The following is a 25897-nucleotide window of genomic DNA, read 5'->3' as shown; positions in this document are numbered from 1 at the left end:
GACACTGTTACAGGAAATATAAACCCAATCTGCAGCTACAAGCTGAAACCGATAAAAACTAAATGCATAAATACTTCCGTTCATTTTTAAAGTATACGTTTTTTAAGACGTCCTGTGAAGTATTTTGGGGGGCAGAGTTTGATCCATATGCCCACCTATCAAATGTCACTCGTTAAAGAAGCAAATCTGCAGCAAAGTCTGAAACTTGCTGTAATTTCTAATGAGATCAGCTTCAGAGACATATCAGGCTGAGAGTCTCAGTAGACTTTCTCTTGATGTCACAGACAGTCAAAATGCAGACAAGCTCACTGCGCTATAGAAGGAAGTAGGTCTCCTATTGGCTGCTTTTTGGGGTTCCTGTCACTAAAAGCCAACCTTGTTACAAACTGATCCTCACGCTGGCCGGGCAGGAGAATGAGAGCTGAACAAAGAAGAGCAACGCTTCTCAGCTCCAATAACAACACACACAGTAACATGTGACACACAGTGTGTCTAACGTCAGTGTAATTATAAACCGAGCGAGTCTTGGATCTGTTACAGCGGTTCTCATTCTTCTCCTGCCGTCACCACAGAATCACCAGCTTCACTTTCAAGCTGCCACAAAAGGTTTCATCACCTCTGAGAGAAGAAAAAAACACTATCAGGTGAAATGAATGAGTCTTATCTGTTATCAGTTATGTAGCATGTGCAGCAGGTTCGTGTGATTGAGGACAGACGTGGGAACAAGTGAAGAGTGTTGAGAAGGTGTAAGGAGTACTTTGAGGAGCTGAAGAGCATCGAAAATGAGTGAGAGAGAGAGAAGAGGATGGATGGAGGACAGTAAATCAGAAACCAGTCGTGGACCTCTGCATCCACAAAAGATCCACGATGTCCTTTCATTCCTGAATAAACCAGATTAATCAGAGCTGACCTGAAGAATCAATCCAGAGAGACCCAAACACGAACATCGACAGCAGCATGAGCTCGCTGCTTTGTCTTACCATTAACAAGCGCTCTCCATGCGACAGAGCAGAAATGTAGTAGTAAGAATGCACCAGCATAGAATCACTCTGCTTTCACGACACATTTATTGAACAAAAACAGAGAAGGATGCTGTTTACGTGCTGTCGGCATCAGCGAGGAACAAATAAGGACACATTTACACACAAATGAAGACCTGTGGTGATTTAGAGAGAAACAGAACGATCTGGACCGAGTCAGAAAGAATCCACTGACAACTAAACGAAATAAAAGCAATAAACCTTTCAGCCGCCCTGCACATAATGTGGAAATGTGCTTTCTGCATAAATCTTATTTGTGATGATCCAGAAAATTCAGAGGAATGATCACAGAGATCAACACATTCAAATCATTCTGGCTGACGAGGAGAACAGTGGGTGTTTCCTCCTCACGTGTTTGATTACAGCCTCCTCTACAGCCCCGGCAGGTACGCTGCGGCAGGTACTTAGGAAACACTTCCACATGTCCCAAATATGGGATTCATAAAGTATTTCTTATCTCATCATCGTCTCATTTCAGTTTTTTCATCACTAGATGTGCACTAGCTTTTTAAAGAGCATCATCATCTGGTCCCTGCTCAACCCTGAATAGGATAAAAGATGAAGAAGAGGAAAGGATGACTTCATCTTTTTACATCTTTCATCCAGTTTCTCCACATTTGATAAATTCTCTTTGAATTACTGCTAATATTTCAGTTGCATTTGATTTGAAATATGTTTAATTAGTTCAGCAACTCTCTAAAAAAATCCACACATCTGTGGGTGGAGTCAAAATGCTCTAGTTCTGTACAGTCTTATGCCACAAGGGGGCAAAATCACTACTATCGCACTGAAGGTTAGAAACACAGTTCCACCTTGAAAGCTCAGGCTTGTTAGGATGACAGTAATGTGTAATACCAGCGTAAAACTATAAATCTCTCTCCTGCTTTCAGCTGCTCTGTCAATGTTCTGCAACCACCTGCAGTTTTGACAGCAGTGAACCAAAGTTGGGGCGATTGTGGCTCAAGAGTTGGGAGTTCGCCTTGTAATTGGAAGGTTGCTGGTTCGAGCCCCGGCTTGGACAGTCTCGGTCGTTGTGTCCTTGGGCAAGACACTTCACCCGTTGCCTACTGGTGGTGGTCAGAGGGCCCGGTGGCGCCAGTGTCCGGCAGCCTCGCCTCTGTCAGTGCGCCCCAGGGTGGCTGTGGCTACAATGTAGCTGCCATCACCAGTGTGTGAATGTGTGCGTGAATGGGTGGATGACTGGATATGTAAAGCGCTTTGGGGTCCTTAGGGACTAGTAAAGCGCTATATAAATACAGGCCATTTACCATTTACCAAAGTGTCCTTACAAAGAACGGGTGAATAATTCTTACAATCAACTTACAAAATATTATATTTGAGCAAAACAGCAATTTGAGTTTCACTCAATCTGTTTTCAGATTTCAGAACAAAGTCAGTTTGATTCCTCCTGAGATGTGTTTATGAAATGTTTGCAATAAACAAAGAGTCGAATGCCGGGTTGAAGCGTCTGCAGATCAATGTGGCGCCGGCTGACCCTTAAATAGGGTTTGATTAGAGGAGAGAAGGAAGTGATTGGAATGACTTTCGAAGAGCAGCAGAAGCAGCTCTGTGTTTTGCATTTAATGTGTTTCAATCGTTTACAAGTCGAAAGCTCTTTGAGTGCAATTAATCACAGGATTGCTTCACTCACAAGCTGCTTTTATTCATCGGTTTCTAAATGAAGCCAGTTTGTTTATTTTCACGGCAATAAAGCGAACAAATGAAAGCAAGTGGATAAATATGTGTTTTTAATGATAAATTATCCTTCAAAGTAAAAGAAAGCCAATCAAAAATGATCACAATGAACGTTCCAACAAAACCCTTCAATCAGCTATTTTCAAGCTTCCATACAGCAGACTCACAACTTTTTACTTATTCCCATTTGAAGTGTTGCCTTTGTGAGTCAACCAGTTGCTGTTGTTATGTTTACTTCATGTTTCTCTGTCTCCTCGTTCAGTCTGTAAAGCTGCCAAAGCAGACTTGGTCTTCCTGGTTGACGGTTCCTGGAGTATCGGAGATGAAAACTTCCTGAAGATCATCCGTTTCCTGTATAGCACCAGTGGAGCTCTGGACCGGATCGGCCCGGAAGGCACACAGGTACCACCGAGGGCGACGTGTTAGCCTTTAGCAAGCAGTTCTCTGAGAGCTTTGGCGTGTGTTGCTTCTGGTAGCTCTCAGCGCCGTGCTTTGACTGACAGGTTGTTGACAGACATGCCACAGAAATACCAGAAAAACAATGACTTGATGGGAAAATGTGCACTTTGCCTGAGGCACAGCAGGCTCCTCGTCCTCACTGTGGATGGTGGAGGTTTGCCGCGCGCTGCTTTGGCAGCACAATGAAAGAGATCATCAGTGGCGGTGTCAGCGCTGACTGTGGGTGGGGCCATCTACAGCCCACTGCACATACCACATCTGTTTTATCAATGTGTGAAGACCAGCCTCACACTGTCATACAAACCCTGCGTGTTGTTGTTTTTATGGATAAATATCGTTTTATTATTCAAATATTAATTAACCAAAGTGTTGTCGCCTGGAATGACGCTGCAACGGTGCGACTGCGAGCCAGCGATGGTCATCGTTTGTTGGCTGATGAATCTGAAATCATAGAATAGAATTCAACTTTATTGTCATTGCACATGTCACAAGTACAAGGCAACAAATGCAGTTTGCAGAAAGTGCTTTAGCAAAAATATAGATATATTACAAAAATGTGTCTATTATTGGTATGAAGGTGTGTTATGAATATGCTATAAGTTTGTACAGGCTGTGAACAGGATATAAATATGAGGACTATAGAGAAATATGAACTATACAAGTTCTAACAGTTGTAGAACTATAATTATTATTGTACAGAGTGATTGTCTGTACAGCAGCTACAGTGAGATATGTGGCTCCTACAGAGGTTCTATAACGTGCTGGTGGGTCAGTCCCTGTTATTATTGTGTGTATGAGGGTCCAGTTGTTTGTTTTTGTCCATTGTGTGTGTGTGTAGGTGGTTGTGGGTGTGTTTAGTCCATGAGTTTAACGTGGGTCAGCTGTCAGGAGGCCGAGGAGTCTGACAGCTGTAGGGAAGAATCATCTCAGCAGGGTTGAGGTCAGGTGACTGTTCGTACGTCAGAGAGCTTTTATGTAAACGTATCCAACAACTATCCAAGTAAGTTCACACAGTGTGGAGATAAACAGCAGTGACCCCAGCAAAGCTGCTTCCCTCTCCATCACTGCTGCTCCTCCACCCTCCACACATGCAGGGACCGTCCTCTCACCTGTCTCACGAAGAAACCACAGCTGGATTCATCAGTGTCACATTGCAAATGTGACACTGATGAATCCATTGGTTTAATACCCATCTTTATAGTCATGATTCTCAGCAGTTCTCTTATTATTATTATTATTATTATTATTACTGTCAGCCTGTGTAAGACGTGATTGTCTGTAGCTGTTAATGTGGAGACGTTTGTTCTAACGAAGACCATTTCACTCATGATGTAGCTGCATATTTATGTTTGCCAACACTACCATTGATACATCACAGCTGATCATATGAAATCATCTTTGTGGAAAGACTTAAAGACCACGCGCTATGAATTTTCTTCTTACCAGATCACATTTGATTTATCTTGAGTCATATCTTCACTATTGTGGGACGTGACAGGAATAAGACTACCACGTGCACAGAGCGGCCTCCTGGGTAATTCAATTGTAAAAAATCTTTAATCTTAAAGATTTGATTTCTCGTGGTTGTTTCTTTGGCCTCGCTCGGACCTCTTCATCTAAATGAGTTTCCCCGTCATCTGTAGGAGCGTCTGATGCACCGTAGATGCAAAGAAAAGGGAAACTTTCCAGGACAAACGAGAGGAAGAGAACAAACTGTTTACATACAGCAGTTTTCTCCCAGTTGAGCTAAACCTCTTTTTCACTCCTGTGTTCAGAGCCTCGGTGTAGCGAATCAGCACCAGCGCCAAGTTTCCTGTAAGCTGCTCTCATTTTGATTTTTTGTTATTTACAAATAAAGAATGTTCCTGAGTGGTCTCCCAGGTGGCCACAGCCCACTTCACTCATGAAACAGCTCATCTGCACGCTCTGTGTTACAGCTGCTCACGTGTCTGTCAGTGCTCCTCTTTCCTCCCCGTTCAGCTCCGTTCAGTCACAGTGGCATCAAGTATCGGCTCAGTTTGTCTGAGCTTTAGAGAACATTGTACATACTGTCTTTAAATGCTGTGATATACTGTAGAACAAAGCGTTCCAGGTGGAAGAAAACAACAAAACAGAAGGTAAATATGAACGTCAGCATGATTTTATGAAGCAGTCTAAACTAAGAGCTGTGGCTCTTTCTGAACAACAACCTGGATGTCGATCAAAGTAACTGAAAAAATCTAATCTGCCCTAAAGAGGGTTAAACAGGCTCTCACTAGCAGCTCAAACACACTGCCAGACTGATCCACTGGTGCTGGCCAAGAGCTCGCTGAGTGCTCCACCCAACTCACTGAGTCCTGTACCTGAGGCAGCGAGCAGCAGCACACAGCCACCCACAGCAGGTTCAAGCCAGGAACAGATGGAGAAGGAATACAAACGTTTTGAGTTCAAACAAACAAAAAATAATTGCTTAAAAATATATAGCGTGGGGTTAATGTACCTCACTGTTTTAAATTATCCCATCTAACACAGCCTGACTCTTTGCCCGCTGCAGGCGTATCATCCGCCCGTATTATCTCATACTTTATTATTGAAAACAAAACTCTATCCTCCATTTTTCATAGTTTTTAAATGTAATAATTCTTAAAGACCTGTCCAGTAATAACCTGATTCGTTAGGAATGATTTTGACGGGAGAATCGAGGCTCTCGTTGCAGCGGTGTAACCCTCCTCTGTCTCCATCCTGGGCATCATTATCCTTCTCTGCTCTTTGTGGTCGTTACAGTCGCTCTGTACCAGCCGGGCTGTGATGCTGATCACGTGTAGTGATGCTGAATGTGGTTTCAAATAGAATCACGGTTGTATAAAAGTAATACAAACATGATGCTCACTTTCTAAAGGATGACCCCATTCGAGTCTGAAAGGAGGATTCATGGAGATCAGCTTTTCTGTATTCTGTGACGGTGCTTCTTCTCGTAGTCTCCTCCTAACCCTCGTCCCCTACACCTAACAGTGGCCTACTTCCTCTTTTGGTTTATTAGCTACGTTCATGTGTTTTGTGACAGGTGGCTATTGCCCAGTTCAGCGACGATGCCCGGACAGAGTTTAAGCTGAACTCCTACAGTGACAAGGAGGGTCTGCTGGACGCCATCAACAAGATCTCCTACAAAGGAGGAAACACTAAGACAGGTGAGGACGCGCACAGCATGCAGGCTGCTGCTTTTCTGTGAAAGCACTGCGTATGAGTCACTGACGCTGGACGAGCGTGCTGCTGGAGTCTGCTAGAGTTTCAGGATGACAGATGTTGGCGTGCGCGCTTGAAGCCGGTGCGATACAGTGTACGAATGTATACAAGCTGTGCGACTGTGACGGATCAAATCCGTCTTTACCGCGGCAGAAATAATCTCTAAATCTGAGAAAGACGCCTGGTCGAGACAAATCCACAGTGTAACGTGCACACGCTCAACACAACTCCCTCGTGACGTTATCAATGCTACTGAGCAGGAGGCGACCGCAAACAGAAAATGAAATCACTGTGGAAAAGTGTGTTGTCCTCTCGGCTCTGTGTCAACATGCGTGTGTGCAAGTCGAGCGTGTTCATGCATAGTCTTATTCATGGATGTGTGTGTGTGCGATGAGAGGAAGTCTGCAGGGAAGCAGTGAGAGTCATTAATCGCTGTTTACAAAGCAGCGCGGGCGGTTTCTCCTACAGGGATGAGACTGAGGAGAATAGATTTGTAACAGCGTCACTGGTGGGGAGGAATTCTCCCACTGCTGATGCGTTGCTGTAAAACACTAATCCTCCGTTTCTCACAGGAAGCAACAGTTTCTGGGATCGCCGCGTTGCAATTAGCAATGTGCTTTCTGTTGTTTCCAGAGGCCTAGAAAACGTCTGATCTCTGGATGTACTAACGGCCGTGCAGCAGCCTCACATCCAGGCAGGTGCTCATGGATTTGTTAATGACTCAGTCAAGCTGTGGTTTAAGGTGTGGGTCTGAGTAAATATACAGAAAAGAGACAGAAGAGGCTCAGTAGATGATCATTATTTGACTTTATGGGGTTTTTTCCATTTATGCACTAAAGACATAAAGTGCACTAGTTCCAGAGTTTCCTGATTCTTAAGCAACATGAAGACACAGCGCCGGGAAACGTCATGACCAAACACCAAAGAAGAAGACTCAAATCAAGAAACAGCTTATAATCACGATATATAACATAAATAGCAATAATAATACTACTAAAAATATAGTCATCTTCATCATTGCTCATTATGTTGGTCGTTGCTTTGTTAATTCTGCAAAATGAAATGAATATTAAAGCCTATGAAACAAATATTAAGCAGTGGAAAAACCACATGAGCCTGTATGAGCACATTTATAAGGCAGAAAAGAACAGAAACATTCAAATAAACATCTAAATATTAATATGTGATGGTAACTGTTGGTAGTAATGTGTAAAATTTGATCATAGTTGAAGAGTGTGAGTAAGTCGGGGGTCCCGGGTGTCTGGTGGGTGTCTGAGCCTGCAGCGCAGTGGCTCTGCAGAGTGGGGGGGGGGGGGCAGCCTTAGATGTTGAGCTGGTCCTCCAGCTGCTGCAGAAACATGAATTCTCTTCACACATTCAGTGAAACTTGTGATGTGATTTCCCTGGTGGGACGCTCTGATGCAACACTCTCTGATGTCCTGTACATCAGCAAGGCATGCATCAATAATCGTGTCCTTTCATCACGATTAATGCTACAGTTTGGAGTCAGATCTTCATCCTGCACTGATGAATAATTAGCATGAAATTTGAAATTAACTGATTGTGTCAAGTTTATGTCGTACAAACCCTTAAGCTTCCTTTCTTTCATGTTTTTAATAGTTAACTCTGTAAACAGGGATCCTCTGAAGCTGATGGTGCTGCAGGATTTTCTGACGTCCTCTCAGAATAATGTCTGCCACACCGGAGACTGCAGCTGAAAATTGATTAATTTTGATTTCCCATCACTGCCAAGTCCGCTGTGACAGACCTGCAGCTCCGCTAATGACTTTTTTAACCAGAACAGATGGTGTGAAGTCAAATCAGCATAATAAAAAAATCCTCTGGTAATAGACATGTTGTTTCAAATAACTCGTCTGCTGCTTTTTCTCAACTACTGAGAATACGAAGCTGAAAACTAAAAGTAGAATATTTGGAGTTATTGGAGATGGTTGTTCTGTCTGCTCACTCAGGTCGAGCCATCCAGCACGTGAAGAAAAACATCTTCACAGAGGAGGCAGGAGCGAGAAGAGGAATCCCCAAAGTCCTCGTGGTGCTCACTGACGGTCGATCTCAGGATGACGTCAACAAAGTCTCCAAAGAGATGCAGATGGAAGGTCAGAACGGTTTCTGTGTGAAGCTCTGAAGAAGGCCTAGAGCTGCGGTCTGTGTTACTGGAAGGCCAAACTTCATCTGCCTTTAAAATGTGCAAGAGTCTGCGTTCATATTGCTCCTCCAGTTTTCCTGCAGTTGGAGACATGGATCTTTCTCTCTCTGAATTCTCATCAAAGGTTACATCGTGTTTGCCATTGGCTTCGCTGATGCTGACTACGGGGAGCTGGTGAGCATCGCCAGTAAACCCAGTGACAGGCACGTCTTCTTTGTGGATGACCTGGACGCCTTCAAGAAGATTGAAGAGAAGCTGGTGACCTTTGTGTGTGAAGCTGCAACTGCCAGTGAGTCCCTGACCTGACGTTAGAGCTAAATGTAATCCTGAAGAGATCCCTGCACTGGACATTATAGAGTAAATTATACAACATGTGGTGCTTTTTCCGTACATTAATAGAAATGGTTGAATGTGGTGGTTTTTAAATATTTGTCATCAAACTCACTTTTTGCCTTTCCCAGCGTGTCCGGCTGTGCCGATGAGTGGCAGCACGATGCCAGGTAAGAGCTGGAGCACTACTGCAGCCAGCCTGCTGTGTCCACGTGTCCATGTGTCCACGTGTCACGGTCTCCGTTATGAGTGCTTACAGAATAACTTCAAATAGGAAACAGAATATAAATCAAGTGTGAGCTGTGGCTTTAATGTGTTTGGATGAACACAATAATGTTAAAGCTCTAACCCTTCATTTCAAACAGTATGGAGAGCCAACACTGCCAACACATGTACAAACAAATAACTTAAACAACTGAGAATGTTGTTCATCAAAATGTCATTAATCATCAACATATCATTCTTTTTTATTATTATATTTAACTTTTCAGAATAAGCTGTTGCTCTGTTTTATTTCTTCTGTATTTTTTCTTTTCATTTTAATACATTTTAGTTATTTGTTTTATTTTAATAGCATAATTTACATATCCTCTTTTTGTGTGTTTTGAATAAATGCAAAATCAAATTAAATGGTATCTGTTTAGCTGACATTTCATGAATAAATAGATTTCTATTGGTTTTTGCTGCATTTATATTCATTAAAAATGCACCAATACATTTGCTGAATATGAGTAAGGGCCAGTATTTAACAGATGGTGTTTACTGTTGACAGAGACATCTGTGGTATCACATCAATATCTTGCTGGGCGAATTGAAGCTCTGAAAGACAGAACAGGGCAGATATGTTTTATAATGAAGAGCTCTGACAAACAGCAACAACAGCTGAATAAAAGATATTAAGCTATTTGTTATTCAAACATCATCATCAGCCCCAGATTTCACAGTTGGCACATGTTTGTATTATATTATATTATATTATATTATTGAGTCACTTTGTTATTTCTTTTTAATTATTTTTATTTTTGGCAGTTTTGGCCCTCTATACTGGTGAAAACTGGTATGTTTAAAACGATTGGCTGAATTAAATATCTTGTATCCTGCTGTCATGTCTTGTATGTCTGGACTGCTTTTTCTGCAGCTCTATATTTCTTTACTTAAAAATGTACAAATACTTCCTCTGAGCTTTTTTGCTGTTTTTCTGCTTGTTGTAACTTGTTGAAAACTCATTGAAATGGTTACAACAGGTGATAATTGCTCCTTGTGTCATCAGGCTTTCGCATGATGGAGCTGTTCGGGCTCGTGGAGAATCGGTACAGCAGCATGTCTGGCGTTTCCATGGTACCCGGCACCTTTAACACGTTCCCCTGTTTCCACCTGCACAGCGACGCGCTGCTGGCACAGCCAACCAGGTACACAGGACACAGTCTCCACGCTCATAAAAATAGCACCTTATTTATTGGAAGTTTCACTGCTGCACCTTGATGGAAAAGACATCATAGCATGTTTTTCAAAGACAGATGAAAGTGCAGCAAATAGCTTCTGGAAGGAGAAGCAAGCTTTGATTTCACCAGCTGAGTATCAGCATCCAGAGCCCATAACCCTCACTGTTTGACCTAAAAGAGACATCACCAATGAGGACGTTTACCCGGCTCTGATGTTTTCACCCTGGCTCACAGGTACATCCATCCTGAGGGGCTGCCTTCTGACTACACCATCACCCTGCTGTTCAGGCTGCTGGCCGACACTCCCGAGGAGCCTTTTGCGCTCTGGGAGATCCTCAACAAGAACAACGAACCTCTAGTGGGCGTCATCCTGGACAGTGAGCTGAGACGTGTTTATTTGTTTCCACTTTATTTCTAGACTCAAACCTACCAAAATAAATCAGTGAACACAACATATTTGCCTGATGTTAATGAAAAGGAGAGTCGGGTGCAGTGCAAGCTGCTGTTCTACTTCTGTTAAACTCGAGTTAAAATTCTGAACAAGATTGTTGCTTCTTATAAATGTTGTGTTTTATTTGTTGATTTATGTTTTTTAATTCTCATGTTTCTTCCTGCAGATGGAGGAAAAACTCTGACGTTTTTTAACAATGACTTTAAAGGAGAGTTTCAGACAGTCACCTTCGAGGGGCCGGAAATAAAGAAGCTCTTCTTTGGAAACTTCCACAAGGTCAGAATCACACCCGACCTCCGCTGTCTGTTTGCCTGACACGTGGATGATTGATCGTCTGATTGGCTGACAGGCTAGAGAATAATTTGAACTTTAACCCTTAAATATTTACCAAGATGATGTGTGACATAGTTGTTGTGCAGTCAGCAGAAATCATACAAGCAAAATATTTTATAAGCAATATTAAAAACACAGTGAAGACCAGTGGAAGCTGGGACAATGTCTGTCTGTCCTGCACATTAACATACAGTCTGTGGCCTGATGGAAGCTCCTTTGATAGCTAAATACAGCTGCGTGCAGGTGTGGGAGGTCCTGCAGGCTGCAATCACACGTTGAAGGTGCTTTTAGTTTTTAGGGTGGGGTAAACCGAACCCGCTGACAAAGGAACATGTAAAAACAAAGCAGATGCAAGAAATAGTTTGTGATGCGTCCAAGAGGGAAAACGTGTTGGTGGAAGTGTTTGAAGCAATACAGGTCTGGTAATATTTTACTGAGATTTTAAGTAAGTAAAGTTTATTTATTAAGCGCTTTTCAAAGACAGGCAGTCACAGAGCGCTGAGCATGAAGGGTGAAATAAACAGGTTAAGTGATAAAATAGAAAATATAAGCAATAGAAAGGGTTAAATGTTTAAAAGCGTTGATCAACTGAAGGCTTGTTTGAACAGAAAAGGTTTTATCTGCTTTCTAAAGGATTCCACAGAGTCAACCAATCGCAGCTGTGGTGGTAAACTGGTCCACAGACTGAAAGGCTCCGCCCCCTTTGCTCCAACAAACTCTGAGCCTGTGAGCAGAGGCAACGAGCTGCTGTGTATTTTATGAGGAGTTTGGATTAATAATCTGGGGGCCTGGTCATCTACTGCTCTGTATGTTAATCTACTGGGGGCCAGTGCACTTGCTAGAAGATGTTAGTAGCCTGGCTGCTGCGTCTTGTGTAGTTTGGAGGTGATGATTGTAGGTGGTCAAACATGCTGAGAAACTTTCCCTTCTTTAAGTCTTATTGGTGTTCTTATGCAGTGGATTGATTAAAATTATATAGATGTTTTTCCTCTGGTTTGTTGACTGACAGCTTCACAGGTTTCTATTGACAAGCTCCGGTCCTTTCCCTCCTTCGCTCCCTGCACTTGTTCCTCTGCCACGTGAGGCCCTGTCGAGCAGTGTGACAGTAGTGGAAGTCCTGACAGGCGTACTGTAGTTGAGTCATGCCCCGAGCCTGAACCTGCTTGCAGTCGTGTTGTGTTTTTGTCGGCGTGTCAGAGCCGAGGGACGCTGACTGATCTGCCGTCTGCGCGCTGTCAGCAGAGCTTATCCTCCTTACCTTTTCACCCTTTGTTCTGCTTGCTCTGCATGTGTGTGCGCGTCTGCCTCTGCATACATTTTTAAATCCTAGACCAGCATCTGTAGCGCCTACCTGACAAGTCTGTGTGACATTTGTATAGGACTCTGTGATTATGGATCAGAGGACTCAAATGATTTGATAGTCAGCTCAGTTTGGCAATTATCCTGCTTTTAAGTACTTTGAAGATTAAAAAAGTCTCCTGTAAGTTCTCAAGTTCACTTTTTCTTAAACTTTTTCTCAGTTATTTGACAAACGCAGGATGTGTGTGTTGTAGTGGCTAAAAAACTGACATTTGGAAACATGACTGAACATCTACACTGCACACACATGTGGGCATCCACAGCTTTAAACCTGGTTTACATGTTCCAAAAAAAAGGTTTTAGGTTCTATCTCTTTAAGACCGCCCACTTAAAGATCCCTTTCTTCTGATTGGCTGCCCTCACTGGTTTCCTGTTCTTGAACATCTGGATGTTAGTGACATCATCATGCAGTATGAAGAAAGGTCTGCAGTTGCTCTTGTTTCATCATTATTATTATTATTATTATTATTATTATCATTAGGAAGTTTGGGATGTGTAGAAATTCTAGTCCCGTCCTTCCAAATATAAAACGCATGTTAGCTTCAGTGCAACACTTTCAGCTCTTCAGCTGCGGTGACTTCCTTCTCACTTTCTCGCTGTATTAACATTAAATTTAATGTTTAATTCCAAATGCAACACAACATTAACCAAAGTAGACATCAAACTGTCAAAGAACCGCAGATTGATTTCTGCAGTGGAAATGAATCTGACTTTTGCAGGCATTAGTAATCTGAATTATTATAATCATTTCTTTCAACCCATAATTTTGCAGACTATAATTATCTGAGGATGCAAAGCAGCCAGAAAAGTATTTCATCCAACATTAAGATCCCACCTAAAAGTAAAATAGTGTGTTTATCTCTGTAAGGAAGAGGACTCCCTTACTGCATTTATTTATATTGTATTGTCTGTATAGCACTTTAGAGCACACCTTTCACTTTATTAAAAGCACCTTATCAAGCACTTTATGTAGCATTGCACTTTAAGCATGGATTTGCACACAAGAAGTTTAAATATTTATTGACTATTTATTGGGAATTTTAAAATCAGTTGGTAGCCTTATTTCAGATCCTGCACAGCTGCTCCTCATCAAGGAATGTGGTGGTTGTCTGTCAGGAGAGAAGAATGGTGATTGAGATTGTGATTAAGGTTTACCAATAAGGAAAACCAAGGCAAATGTGTGTGTGAAATCTAGGGATAAAAGTGGTGCAAATAAGCGTTTGTAAGTTAATGATTACTCACCTTTCTTGCCTGTGTCCTCTTCAAGGTGTTTGGGCAAATGTTTCCCCGGGGGTCCAGACACCATTTAAAGGTTCCGGGAGAGACCATTGGTAAAGAGAGTGTGGTGAATCTTTTTGTGCTTGGGTTTCTGGGTTTTTATAATATTGGGTTTTGTGTAACATTAAAGTGTGAAATATTTATTAATATGTAAATGTGAAGATGTATTTATGTATTTATTTATTCTTATTGATATATTGTGTACTGTGGTGGAAGGTTGGGATTTAAGAATTTACCTGAGAGTGGAATAATGGTTAAGTCTGTGACAGCTGAACATATTTAAGGCTGCCAGTTGTCATTAGGGGATTTTTGTGCTGTGAAGAAGCTCGACAAGTTAATTGTTTTAAGGAGAGCCGTATAGCAAATAAATACTTTGTTCCACTACACTTGCCTTGGTCTGTCTCACTGTGTTTCCAGCCGCTAAGGGCTGCCCTGTTACAATCTCATGTGATCCAGGTTATTACAGGAGCTTTGAAGGCTTCACAAACGTTCGTCTCCAGCTGTCGGAGAAAATAGAAACATTTCTTCATCCGTGCGTACGTGTCACAATTTGATGCAGGCATATAGAAACTCAAATTACAGAGCAGACTTTTTGGGTTTACAGCCTGTTGTCTTTATAGCAGCATGCGTATGTTTTGCATTTTCAGTGTTCGCTCTGCCAGGATAAACATAGACCCTTTTAACAGTTTAATTTGCACTTTTCAAAAGTAGCGAAACACGAACAAACAACTCAGATGGTCCAAAAACAGCTTCTCTGTAAACCGCATCACTTTCACCAACGCACAACAGTGCACTTACAGACGGAGGTCAGTGGGGTTTCAAGGTGTGTTAGTGTGTGTGCATTTGTGTGTACTGCTGCTGTGAAACCAGCAGAGTCGCTGACGGCAGCCTGGTGGTCTGCTGCGATATTGGGAGAGGAGGGGTAATGGTGTCGAGGAGCCACTCGGAGGAGACGGGCGGCGTTTTATCCGCCTCGCAGTTCAGCTCTCGACTGTCCGTGATGGTGACAGTAATACCTGTGTGTGTCTGTGTGTGTGTGTGATTATAAATAGTGATGTCACTTAGTCTCAGTCTACTCTGCTGGTTTGTGTCCCAGTTCCAGCTCAGGCTGTGCAGCTGCTGTAACACTGTCCTGTGGGAACAGTGCAATGTGCTCCCTGTGGGGTGTTTTTCCTTTAACATTAAATTAATTGGATGTGGCTCATTGTATTATTTTATTCCAGCCAAATATCCTTCAGTTCTTTTTTAACCTTATTAAAACAGTTTATTAGCTGCTGTGTGTTTTAATGCACATTTAAATGCAATTTAATAATAATAATAATTTAATTATATAAGTGCTGGAAACAGTTCAAATATAGTTGTACTCTGTGATATTCTGTTCCTGTTCTGTGGGGCTTTTTAGCCTCCCTGGGTGAAGGTGCAAAGGTCAAAAATCCTCTTTGACAGAAAGAAAACGGCTGAAAGAGGACAGACCTGTGCCTGGACTGGTGACTGAGAGGAAGGAGAAAAGAAAAGTCCATAAATAAGTTCACATGTGAAGTAAGAGAGAAGTCGTGCGAGGTCTCCCAGCAGTCTGAGCTGTAATTTTAAATCCTTTGAGCTGTTCTTGTGTGTTTAATGTTTGTGCACTGTTGGTGCTCGGTGTTATTCAACTGTTACTGTGTCAGTGTGTGAGCACCGCACTGACAAACATGAAGAACAGCTCGGTCATGTTACGGCTTCACAGGAAGAGGGCGCTGTTCTCCTACTTTCTGCAGGCCAAGACGTCTGCAGGGCTTCTAAATGCTGCTGATGTTTGTGAGGAGTCATAATCATCACAGATATTAATAATAATTGCTTCTTTATTAACAGCATTTATCACTTGTTTTGCATTCATGTTTGGACCTCTAAAACTTTAAACGAGTGGCTGTATCTCTTCCTTCTCTGCAGCTTCACCTCGCCATCAGTAAGACGAGCGCCAAAGTGTTCGTTGACTGCAAGATGGTGTCTGAGAAGACCGTCAACGCAGCAGGAAACATCAGCACTGATGGGCTGGAGGTTCTCGGTAGGATGGTCCGCTCCCGAGGGAACAAGGACAACTCTGCACCGGTGAGAGCAGCACGCACACAAATACTGTGAACTGCAAAGGAAGCTGCTGGTTTGAGCCCCTGCTCCCTCTAGTCTGCATGTTGAAGTGTCCTTGGGCAAAATACCGAACCCCTGATGAGTCCATGAAATAGTGAGTGTTGGAAGGAACACTTTGACTGCTCAAATATAAGAACCAGTCCACACATCGTGGACGTTAGTCTGCTATAAAAATGAAATATCAAAATGTTTCTGCGTGTTTCGGCCTTTTATGTGAGCCCAGAATAAATGTCAGAGTAAATCTCATTCAGTTACATTTAAGGACCCTGCAGTAAGTCAGAGAAAACCCCAAACAATCAGATGACTCCCTGTGAGCAGCACTTGGTGACAGCTGGAAGGACGAACTCCCTTTAAACAGGAAGAAACCTCCAGCTGAGCCCGGCTCACAATGGGGCAGACAAAGATGCACTGTGGGAGCAAACCAGAGAATAAAATTCATTACTAATGGTTAAATGCATCTGAACTGTTGTGACAAAACAAACATTTAGCTGCTGAAAAAGTAGCAAACGAAAACTGTTGTGAGCCAGCCTCATATCGCCTTTGGGCTTTTGGAGCCTTGACCTGACTTTTAAAAAGTTATTGGAAATAAAGCTCTATGCTGCTAAAAAATTAAAAGAAAAATAGATATTTGCAAAATTCTGCCTAAATATGTATTTTACCTGGTTAATGTGTGTGGCGGGGGGGGCGTGGTCTGCAGCGCCACTGCAGGGGAGGAGGATGCACCTGAGCAGCACCCACAATCACGCCTCGCCGCTTTAACGTCTGTGCCATCTATGCTGTTGTGTTGTTGTTGGTGTGTGTCGGGCTGTGGGCTGAAAAGCTACAGCCGGCTGTGTGCGTACAGCAACCGTGTGTGAGAAGTGGTCAATAAAGAGACGCTGTAAAGCGTGTTCATGCAAACATCGTCGGGTCTGCCGTGACATGTTTACAACGGGACTTCTGCTCCTGAACCTCTGCGCACAGCGTCTGCAGATCGGGGCTGTACGCAGTCACTTTCATCTTTACGCAGGACTGTAAGCTGTCGTCTGTGAGGCGTGAGCGGTGTTTGTTTTTAACATAGTTCACGGTGGAGAACAGCTGCTGACATAATGTGGATCCGAAGATCCATAACTGACCTACCTGGGGTTGAAAGTCTCCATAAATGCAGGCGTTTAGGCGGGTACACCGGCTTCCACGAGTGTGACGCTTAAAAAATAGTTTTATTTTTATTTCAGTATCGCAATAATCTTCCAATTTAGAACTACAAGTTAACAAGAACGAACATAAATAAAATACACTTCAGCTCAATTCGTCTCATTTATTTTCCCAAACCACGCGGAGCCGCAGTATAAGCACTAAAGAGCCGCAGGCTGGAACAGGCCTACACCCAGGGACAGAGTATGGGTGCACGTCATGCCCTCCTCAGACCCAAATCCACCACTGTCAGCCTTCCTGTGGTTTACTGCACATGTGATACATGAATTCTAACACTCAGGGTTTCCTCACATGCATGCTGCACTTTGTTCACTCTTTTTTTCTCCATCTTTCCTCGAGCAGTTGTATGAATGCAAACAAATCAATTTCCGGCCTCTCCTTCAGAAATAGCGGCGGCACAGAGGCCGTGTCTGATTGTTTGATCTCCCTTTGAAGAGAAAACGTGCAACGCCGACTTTGCTCCGAAGCTGCAAAACTCAACCGTTTGTGTCAAATAAGCAGCGTAATTATTTACTTATTTATTTTATTTCCCCGCCAGGCACGGCCGTGTCAGCGCCCAAAACGAAGCAATCGAGTACGGATTTATACTGGTGTCAAAATGGCAGCGAGATAAGGCGCAGCTTTTCATTTTCACTCATGCAAAATTCCTTGTGCGTGCATTCAGACCCGCTATGATTCAGCAGCCAAACGCACAAAGAAGCCCTCGCACACACGACGCCAGGCGCTGCCACACACTCCCGCTCTCGCAGGCAGCTCTGCTCGCTCACCTCACTCTGACTTTTGGCAGTTTGGAGGGCGGAGCCCAACAACTTTGATTGACAGGTTCAGTTTTACACTCGTATTAAACTCAGCTTCATGGCATCGGCACAGCTGCCGTTTTGGATCGTACGTGTTTACAGTTTTCAGTTCAGTTCAGTTCAGTTCATTTTTATTTCAAACATTTCAAACATGTGCCTTCACAATCATTACAAAATATCATTCCATTATTTGTTTGAAAAGGAGTAGGCTGAAGTATTTACTTATTTGTCCCTACCCCCTCAAGTTTTACCTCTCATTCATTTAATTTTTTTTTGTCTTAAATTAAACAAACAACATATGAAACATATAAACATATGAAGTAAAACAAAACATAACCTACATAAATCAAAAACAAGAAATTAGCAAGCCCCACCACAGTATAGTTTCTTTCATATGAAAAATACAGAATGTGTATATTTGCAGATACACAAGTTATGGAAAAACAACAAACCAAAACAAAACAAAAAAACAAAAAAACAACCAAAAAAGAACCACAACACCATTACCAGCAACATTACCATCCTGGGTTAACCCCGTTTTCTTCATTCTTATACTTATTTAAAATTAGGTTTTTATATTTTACTTTAAACTGTTTTATGTTTTGACTGTCTTTTATTTCTTCTGTTAGACTGTTCCATAATTTAACTCCTGAAATTGAGATTGACATAGTTCTTAAAGTTGTTCTAGCACTTTGTATTTTTAAATTCCATTTCCCTCTTAAGTTATACCCACCTTCTCTTTCTATGAACAATTTACAGATTTCTTTGGGAAGCAATTTATTTCTTACTTTATACATTATTTGCGCTGTTTTAAGCTTCACCAAGTCTTGGAATTTAATAGCTTGCATTTTGACAAAGAGTGCATTTGTATGGTCCCTGTACCCTACATTATTTATTAATCTAATGGCCCTTTTCTGTATTATAGTTATTGTTTGTGTGTTACTTTTGTATGTGTTTCCCCAGACCTCTACACAGTAGCTCATATATGGCAGTAGTAAAGCACAGTATAAAATGTGCAGTGCTTTCTGATCCAACATATGCTTTGCTTTTCCCAGGACGGCAATGCCCCGTGCCAATTTCCCCCGAACATAAGTAATGTGTGGCTTCCAACAGAGCTTGTGGTCAATGATCACCCCAAGAAATTTTATTTCATTTACTCTTTCTAAATATACATTGTCAACACATATTTCTACTTCGATGTTTTTCTTTTGGTTTCCAAACAACATAAATTTGGTTTTATCGAGATTCAATGATAATTTATTTATATCAAACCACTTCTTTAATATCGTTAATTCCTGTGTGATCATTTCCAAAACCTGTGGCAATTCCCCACCTGCACACAGTATATTTGTGTCATCTGCAAATATTACAAACTTTAAATTCTCCGATACTCTGCAGATATCATTTAAGTACATAATAAACATTTTTGGACCCAGTACTGAACCTTGAGGTACTCCACAAGCTATATCCATCAAATTAGATTTATATTCATTTATTTGTACATATTGTTGCCTATTCCCTACATAGCTTTTTAACCATTCCAAAACCACTCCCCTAAACCCGTACTTTTCCAGTTTTTTTAATAGAATTTCATGATTAACAGTATCAAACGCCTTCTTTAGATCTAAGAAAACTCCGAGCGCATACCTCTTATTATCCATACATTCCGTTATCTTTTCCATTAAATCTATCAGTGCCAAAGCTGTTGATCTGTTGTTTCTGAACCCATACTGACTATCTGTCATTAATTCATATTTTTCCACAAAACTGTCAAATCTTTTTATGAAGAGTTTTTCCAGTATCTTAGAGAACTGGGAGAGTATTGACACTGGTCTATAGTTTGTAAAATGATGTCTTTCACCGGTTTTGAAAATGAAGTTTGCAGAATGAAGCATCGGCAGGTTTTTGCAGGTAGCAGCAAACAACCATCACAAGATTACTTCTGTTCTTAGAAGATTAGAAAAAAGGACACTTTCTGGCCTCAAAGTTCAAACAGTTTTATGGATTTTGGCCTCCACGAGCGTTTAAATATGTTCGACTCTGGTTTTTTAACTATTTCCCACAATCCAAGACGAGATGCAGAGACTCCCGCTGTGCTTTAAAGCCCGTGAATCGTAGGGCGGCCCTGACGAATGCTCTCATTTTACACCTCCAAATTCTCCACACTTAATTAGACAAGCAGAGAACAGGCATTTGAAAAGATTCAAAGGAAGGTGTAAAGCTGGGGTGATCTTCCCTTTCTTTATGGGTGCAATACAGGATTATGGTGAAAAGCCACACATGCTCAGCACCAAAATGAGTGATTTATTAGTGATTAGTTGCAGTGAGTCATCAGCAGCTTTTTATGTGCCAGGTAAAATAAAAATACCGCTGCCTGCTGAGTCCCATCAGCTGATCATAATTAGCTTTTATTGATCCTCACTGACGTCCTGATCCAGCCGTGCTTTGAACTACCTGCAGTTCTCAGTGCGTCTCTGTTTCTCTCTGTCATAGACACCTGGCAGCTGATTGGCTGTTGTTCATACCTGATGTGGATTTCATTTCTTTCTCTCCTTCTCTGCAGTTTCAGCTCCAGAACTTTGATATCGTCTGCAGCACCTCGTGGGCCAACAGAGACAAGTGCTGTGAACTTCCCAGTCTGGTGAGGTCAAAGTCTGAAGCAGTCTCGATGTTTGCTTGTTTAAAGCAGGAGGAGATGACCTGGAAGCTCTTAAGTGCTCATTTACACACAGTTTATTAGCACTGCCTGCACCAAGGTGACAGTTTCAATCTATTTGAGACTGAGAGAGAGATTTTTCCATTACAGTAATTTTCTTGATAGCATTCGGGGTTAGAATGAGTCATGTTTTCTTCCATTTTTCACTGTAAAACCATTGAAAGCAGTCGTCTAGACTTAAACTGCCTGCCTGGTTTTATTTGGATCTTTTCATGACGCCAAACCAACATCAGAGTGTGTCGGGAAGCAGGTGCTCTCAGGCGTCTGTGGCTAACGTGTTCTGCACAGTCGTGCAGGCTGAGGTCTTTACTGCTGGGGCCGAAGGTTTCCAAGCAGAACGTAGTGAAGTAGCAGCATTACTGAACCTGACAGTCACTGACTGCTGTGTGCCACAGTGACTGTAGTCTGAAAATATCTGAAATTCAAATCTGAGACGGAGAGTTTTGTCATATTTCCACCTTGTTTGGTTTGTTTTTTTTAATCACAATTCATGCCATTACATTTTCTTTATTTTCTATTCTGTTATTATATTTATTTATTTGCTTTTGTTTTTTCTTTGTGTCATCCTCATCATGCTGTGGTCATCCAGAGGAAGGAGGTAGACTGCCCGGCCTTGCCTAAAGCCTGCACCTGCACCCAGGACAGCAAAGGCCCCCCAGGCCCTGCTGGACCACCAGTGAGACACACACACACACACACACACACTTTGGTTACTGGGCAAGTCTCACCTCTGCTGCATTGCATTTCATCGTCTGCTTACTTGAATGAAACATGTGCGATCACGTTTGGTCGTTGTCCATCTGCATCACAACAATGACACAAACATCATTTTTCCTGCACTTTGTCACCTCACTTTTTACTCACATTACATGTTTCTTTGATATGGTGAAGAACAATCACCAAACGAGTAACTTTTTGTACCACTGCCAAAAGCACCATGACTCTAATATACCACCTGGTATTTAAAGAGTATGCAATTTCATTTCTCACCAGCAGAGAGCGACAGTGAGACTTTTTTGCCGACCTGTCATTATCCATATACTAAACACACACAAAATATGGAGGGCCAGGAGTGACAAAATGAATGCATTAAAAATGCCATTAAACAATGAAATATAAAAGTCAATAATTAAATAAAAATTTAAATAAATAAATAATGTATTACATGTTTTAAATTAAATGACTGGACATTTAATTAATTATTGAAATATTTATTTAATAAATGAATTCCAATTTTAATTATTTAATGAAACATTTAATTCATTCAGTTTGTCACTCCTGGCCCTCCATAAAAACCATTCATTCATGCAGTCACAAAAGTCTCGTCTGATCTGAGGTCATATTCAAATGGTCTTGCACCCCCTCCGCCTTGTGGAGGGTGGGGCAGAGCATTTGTGGCTCCCGGGAGAGGCTCACGTGCGCCGTGGTGTTTTTTTTCCCCGGACGCGGCGAGTGGCGGCGAGCTCCGGAGAGGCCGGCAGCCCTCTCGAGCCATGGCAACCCACCGAGTCACCCGCTGGAGCGATCCTCATCTGGTGAAATACCACTACTCTTATCGTTTTTTCACTTCCCCGGTGAGGCGGGGAGGCGAGCCCCGAGCGGGCTCTCGCTTCTGGTGTCAAGCGCCCAAAAGTCCAATAACAGGACAAAACACCAACATCCTGTTTTATGTTCCGTTTACATTTCTTTAGTGGAATTCCTTTTTTTTAAACTTTCACTTCCTGGCAGATTAAACCTTTTTTTTTCTTGCACCATGACTCATCTGTCAGCTTTGTGGGTTATAAAGTCATCTGTCCTCACCTTCAAACCTCAGCAGCAAACCTGGTAATCGTGTGTTTCTAAGCACCTCCTGCTGTTTGTGTATCTAACAGGGAGGCCCAGGAATCAGAGGAGCCAGAGGAGAACGTGGAGAGCCAGGCCCTGTGGTGAGTTGTTGGTTTAGCCTATCAGAAACCACGGCTGTGTCCGATGGGCCCGCCTTCAGCACGCTGCTGAATAATATCAACAGATGTTATCAAGAAATCGCATTTGTTTTTATTCAGTTTCTCAGAGTAAACACACATCCATCATGCTCGTGTTCATCCTCGTCCTAAAGAGACAGAGCCGATTTAACTCACCCACATCCCAACTATTCACACTCAGAAACACGCAGAATCATTTCTGATCAGTTTAATAACTTCAGCAATAGTTTATAGATTGAAAAGAATTAGGATGCAGAAAGCTGTATACATAAATTTACAAAAACACTTTTATAGATATTTTTTCAAAAGTTATTATTATTATTATTATTAAATCCCTAATTTAAACAGAGTTCAATCAAATCATTTTTTCCAGAAAGAGCTGTCTGCAGAAACAATAAATAAATACAATAGTAATGATGATAATAATATGAAAGAAACGCACAGATAAATAAACATCAGGGAGGTCAATCAGTCGATTAAATTGGAAAATAAAAATAGCTTCTTTCCATATTTGCAGTAATTGTCGGGTTTACACACACACGCGAGTTCTTGATGTGACCGCTCTCATGAGCTCCTCCCGTCACGGCGGAGCAATCGCCGAGCCACACAGCAGGCCATCTTTAGGCGTTTCGCCCTCCAGTATTCTCTATGTGTAGAAAAATATGAAAGCTTCTAAGTGTCGACTCAGGTTTTATGCAGTTAAGACAACAAATGTATTAGTGAGTTAGTTTCAGAGCATAATTAATATAGTCATGCAACTCCTCCCTCTGCGCTCTGCTGCACAGCCTACATGTTAAAGGTCATTTCCTGGTTGGGCTCTTGCTGTTTTGAGCCACGCTTGATGGCGTGCTCACTGTTGCTGTGCCTGATTGTGGTTTAGATACGACGATTCAGTTTCCTCGAACAGACTCAGAGCTCCGGGCACGCCCACCTCTGCACAGTTCGAGTGTTTCATGCCTCGTGTTCCACTATCACAGCGCTGCTTTGTGACCTGCTCTGATGCTTTGTCAGATTCATCTCTTGCAGTGATGTCTTGCAGACTTTTAGCTTTTCTTTCAAAAGCAAAGGTGTTCAGTTTTCTGTCATTACAAAGTCAGAGGCATCATCGTTCGTGTTTATAGACACCTACATATCTGAGTTTTCTTCCGTTGCTTAAGAACCAGCTGCTGCTTGTACTAAGCTCACTTCCTTTCTGGCTCAACATGATTTTATCTGGGTGACTGCAGAGACGTCAGAGGACAGTTTTCTGCACTTTTTTTCATATTGCAGATTTAAACTTCTTGATTAGTTTTTATTCTCACGTTTTAAAGTCACGCTGCTTCAGACAAACGCACTCACCTGTTTTTCGATGCTGTTCACAACGGTCAGATTTCCTCCCTTCTTCTCACAGTCTTCTTGGCTCTTCTGCAAAGCGGACACTATGATGTATTCATAGTAACAGCTGCAGCCGACCTTCACCCATCCTGGAGGACAGCCGTTCCCTGAAAACATACCGACACCCTCTTACTCCAAACTCCTGTCACGTGTCTTTGCTCAGTTAAAATGGCTTTAAATGAACATTCTGAGTTCTGTGTGTTCCACATTTTAGGGAAAGTGTAAAACCTTTCTCAGTCGCGTTTGAGGTGTTGTTCACTTCAGTGATGTTTGTGAAAGAGCCTTAAAAAAGGAAATAAAATGTGAAACACAGTAACTGCTTCAAACTGCAGATAAACACGGTTGTTTCAGTTACTGAGGGGAAAAAAAGCTTTGTAACCTCTCTCAGTTGCGTTTCGTTCGGGTCGATCATCTGGAAATCCAAAATCAGGCCAACCATCAGTTATGTTTGGATTCTCGAAGTTTGGACACGGAGAACCAAAGAAAACTTGTTATGAAATAATTGTTCTTCAGCCTGTGAACTTTGCTGTCACTGGCTGTGAGATTGATTTTCCTCTCTTACCTGAGCATTGGCTCTTCAACTTGGTCATTTCCTCATTTAGTTCATCCAATTTTATTTTGAGCTCGTCTCTCTGCACGGTCACTGAGATATCTGCAGAGGAACGTGCTCATGTGAAACTTTAACAAACGTTTGTGTGTTTATTTTTTAAATTAACAGTTTAAAGTCATTAAAAAGTTCAGCACTTCTCTGGGAACGATGAGAGCATTGCTGTAATGTTCTCATCGTTCCCAGAACAGTTTGCTGGATGCTGAACACTGATCGTAAACAGCGCAGCACGTGTCGGCCCTCACAGCGGAGTCCTGTCGAAGTCAGCGTGAGCAGAAGAAACGTTCCCAGCACTGCAGCGATGACTCGAACGTCTCTTCTCTTCGCTGAATGTTTCTTTCGAGCACGCCGACCTGTAGAGATGAAAAGCGCAGTAACTATACTTCGTTCAGCACGCGGACTTTTAAATGAGCTGCTCTTCTCAGTACGAGGACAGATGTTTGCTGTATGACACATTTATTTATTTCATGTTTAAAATAAGACATCATCCATGTTTTATTTGCGTTTACTGCCAGGCCATGAGTGTACTTATTCATGCTTACTGGTTTTCTGTGACCTAGTCCTGGTGGCGTGGGCTTCAAGCTCTCGGATCTCCGCTTTGTTTTTCTCTCCACCGTCCGCTCGGACTCCTCTGCTGTATCTCACATGTTGGTTTCCTGTGGACATCTTGGGCGAAGTAAAAGTCTCGTCCGTCTGCTTCTGTCTTTGTCACGCAGCTGTTTTTAGAGACGAGCATGAAGGAAGTAACAGCTACCCACAAACACAACCGCACACACAAACACTCGAACTCTAACAAATGCTGTTACAGCCACTCTCTCTCTCTCTGTGAGTTAAAGTGTAGGATCTAAGAAATCATTGACGTATCACTTCCGATCCTCTGACCTCAGGCAGGTGTCACTGAGACACTAATGACAGAGAGGTTGTGTTTGTCACAGAAACATGCAGCTGTGAGTCATGAAACTCTTTTTGACTTTGTTAAAATGGTTACTTTTGGTATTTTGGTGAATAAAAACGAGTGAAGGTCTGTTCACCAGAGTTCATCAGAGTCTTAAAGCACATCTCTGTTGAACGTCTATCAGATAAAGATCCAGATTTTCCCCCGCTCACTGTGAAAACACGGAGCACCACACCGCGCTTGCATTTCAGTCGTATGTAAAAATCTTTTGTTATGAAAATTCTGTGCGAGCAGCTTTTCAGTCATGCAAAACATCTTTCAGGAGAGAGAAGTTATAAAATACTGTTTCATTTATGAAAAGTATTGTTTTTTCATAAATGAAACAATGTTTCAAAAATATTGAAACATTGTTTCTCTTAGCTCGCTCCTATCGTTACTCTTCCCTCCAGATACGAG

General features: G+C 42.1%; 2 protein-coding genes across 4 annotated transcripts in view; one reads left to right on the top strand and one right to left on the bottom strand.

Moving 5' to 3' along the window:
* The window catches only part of col14a1b (collagen, type XIV, alpha 1b), a 170480-nt gene that overhangs the window by 124066 nt on the left and 20517 nt on the right, over nt 1-25897 (top strand). For 2 of the 3 annotated variants that reach the window (XM_085445108.1, XM_085445107.1), the window contains exons 26-37: nt 2998-3137; nt 6238-6361; nt 8387-8530; nt 8705-8869; nt 9042-9080; nt 10181-10319; nt 10587-10729; nt 10970-11079; nt 15703-15861; nt 20452-20529; nt 21194-21280; nt 22476-22529. In XM_085445108.1, coding sequence (XP_085301234.1) covers nt 2998-3137; nt 6238-6361; nt 8387-8530; nt 8705-8869; nt 9042-9080; nt 10181-10319; nt 10587-10729; nt 10970-11079; nt 15703-15861; nt 20452-20529; nt 21194-21280; nt 22476-22529 — 1382 coding nt within the window. The remainder of the gene's footprint in view (nt 1-2997; nt 3138-6237; nt 6362-8386; nt 8531-8704; nt 8870-9041; nt 9081-10180; nt 10320-10586; nt 10730-10969; nt 11080-15702; nt 15862-20451; nt 20530-21193; nt 21281-22475; nt 22530-25897) is intronic. The other variant, XM_085445109.1, reaches the window with a different exon arrangement.
* Nucleotides 22664-25322, bottom strand: LOC146682381 (uncharacterized). The gene is made up of 7 exons (XM_085446033.1): nt 25089-25322; nt 24792-24899; nt 24502-24591; nt 24319-24351; nt 24168-24221; nt 23904-24046; nt 22664-23211 (listed from the first exon to the last, which is right to left on the bottom strand). Exons 1-7 carry the CDS (start codon nt 25210-25212, stop codon nt 23146-23148), a joined length of 618 nt encoding a protein of 205 aa, XP_085302159.1. The 5' UTR covers nt 25213-25322; the 3' UTR covers nt 22664-23145.

This window comes from Copadichromis virginalis, linkage group LG22 (assembly GCF_057382275.1).
Source record: "Copadichromis virginalis isolate Kocher_CV1m ecotype Utaka linkage group LG22, C_Virginalis_male_GT1.1, whole genome shotgun sequence".
NCBI lineage: Eukaryota > Metazoa > Chordata > Actinopteri > Cichliformes > Cichlidae > Copadichromis > Copadichromis virginalis.
The sequence above is the reverse complement of the archived record's forward strand: the minus strand, read 5'-3'. Positions and strand labels throughout refer to the sequence as shown.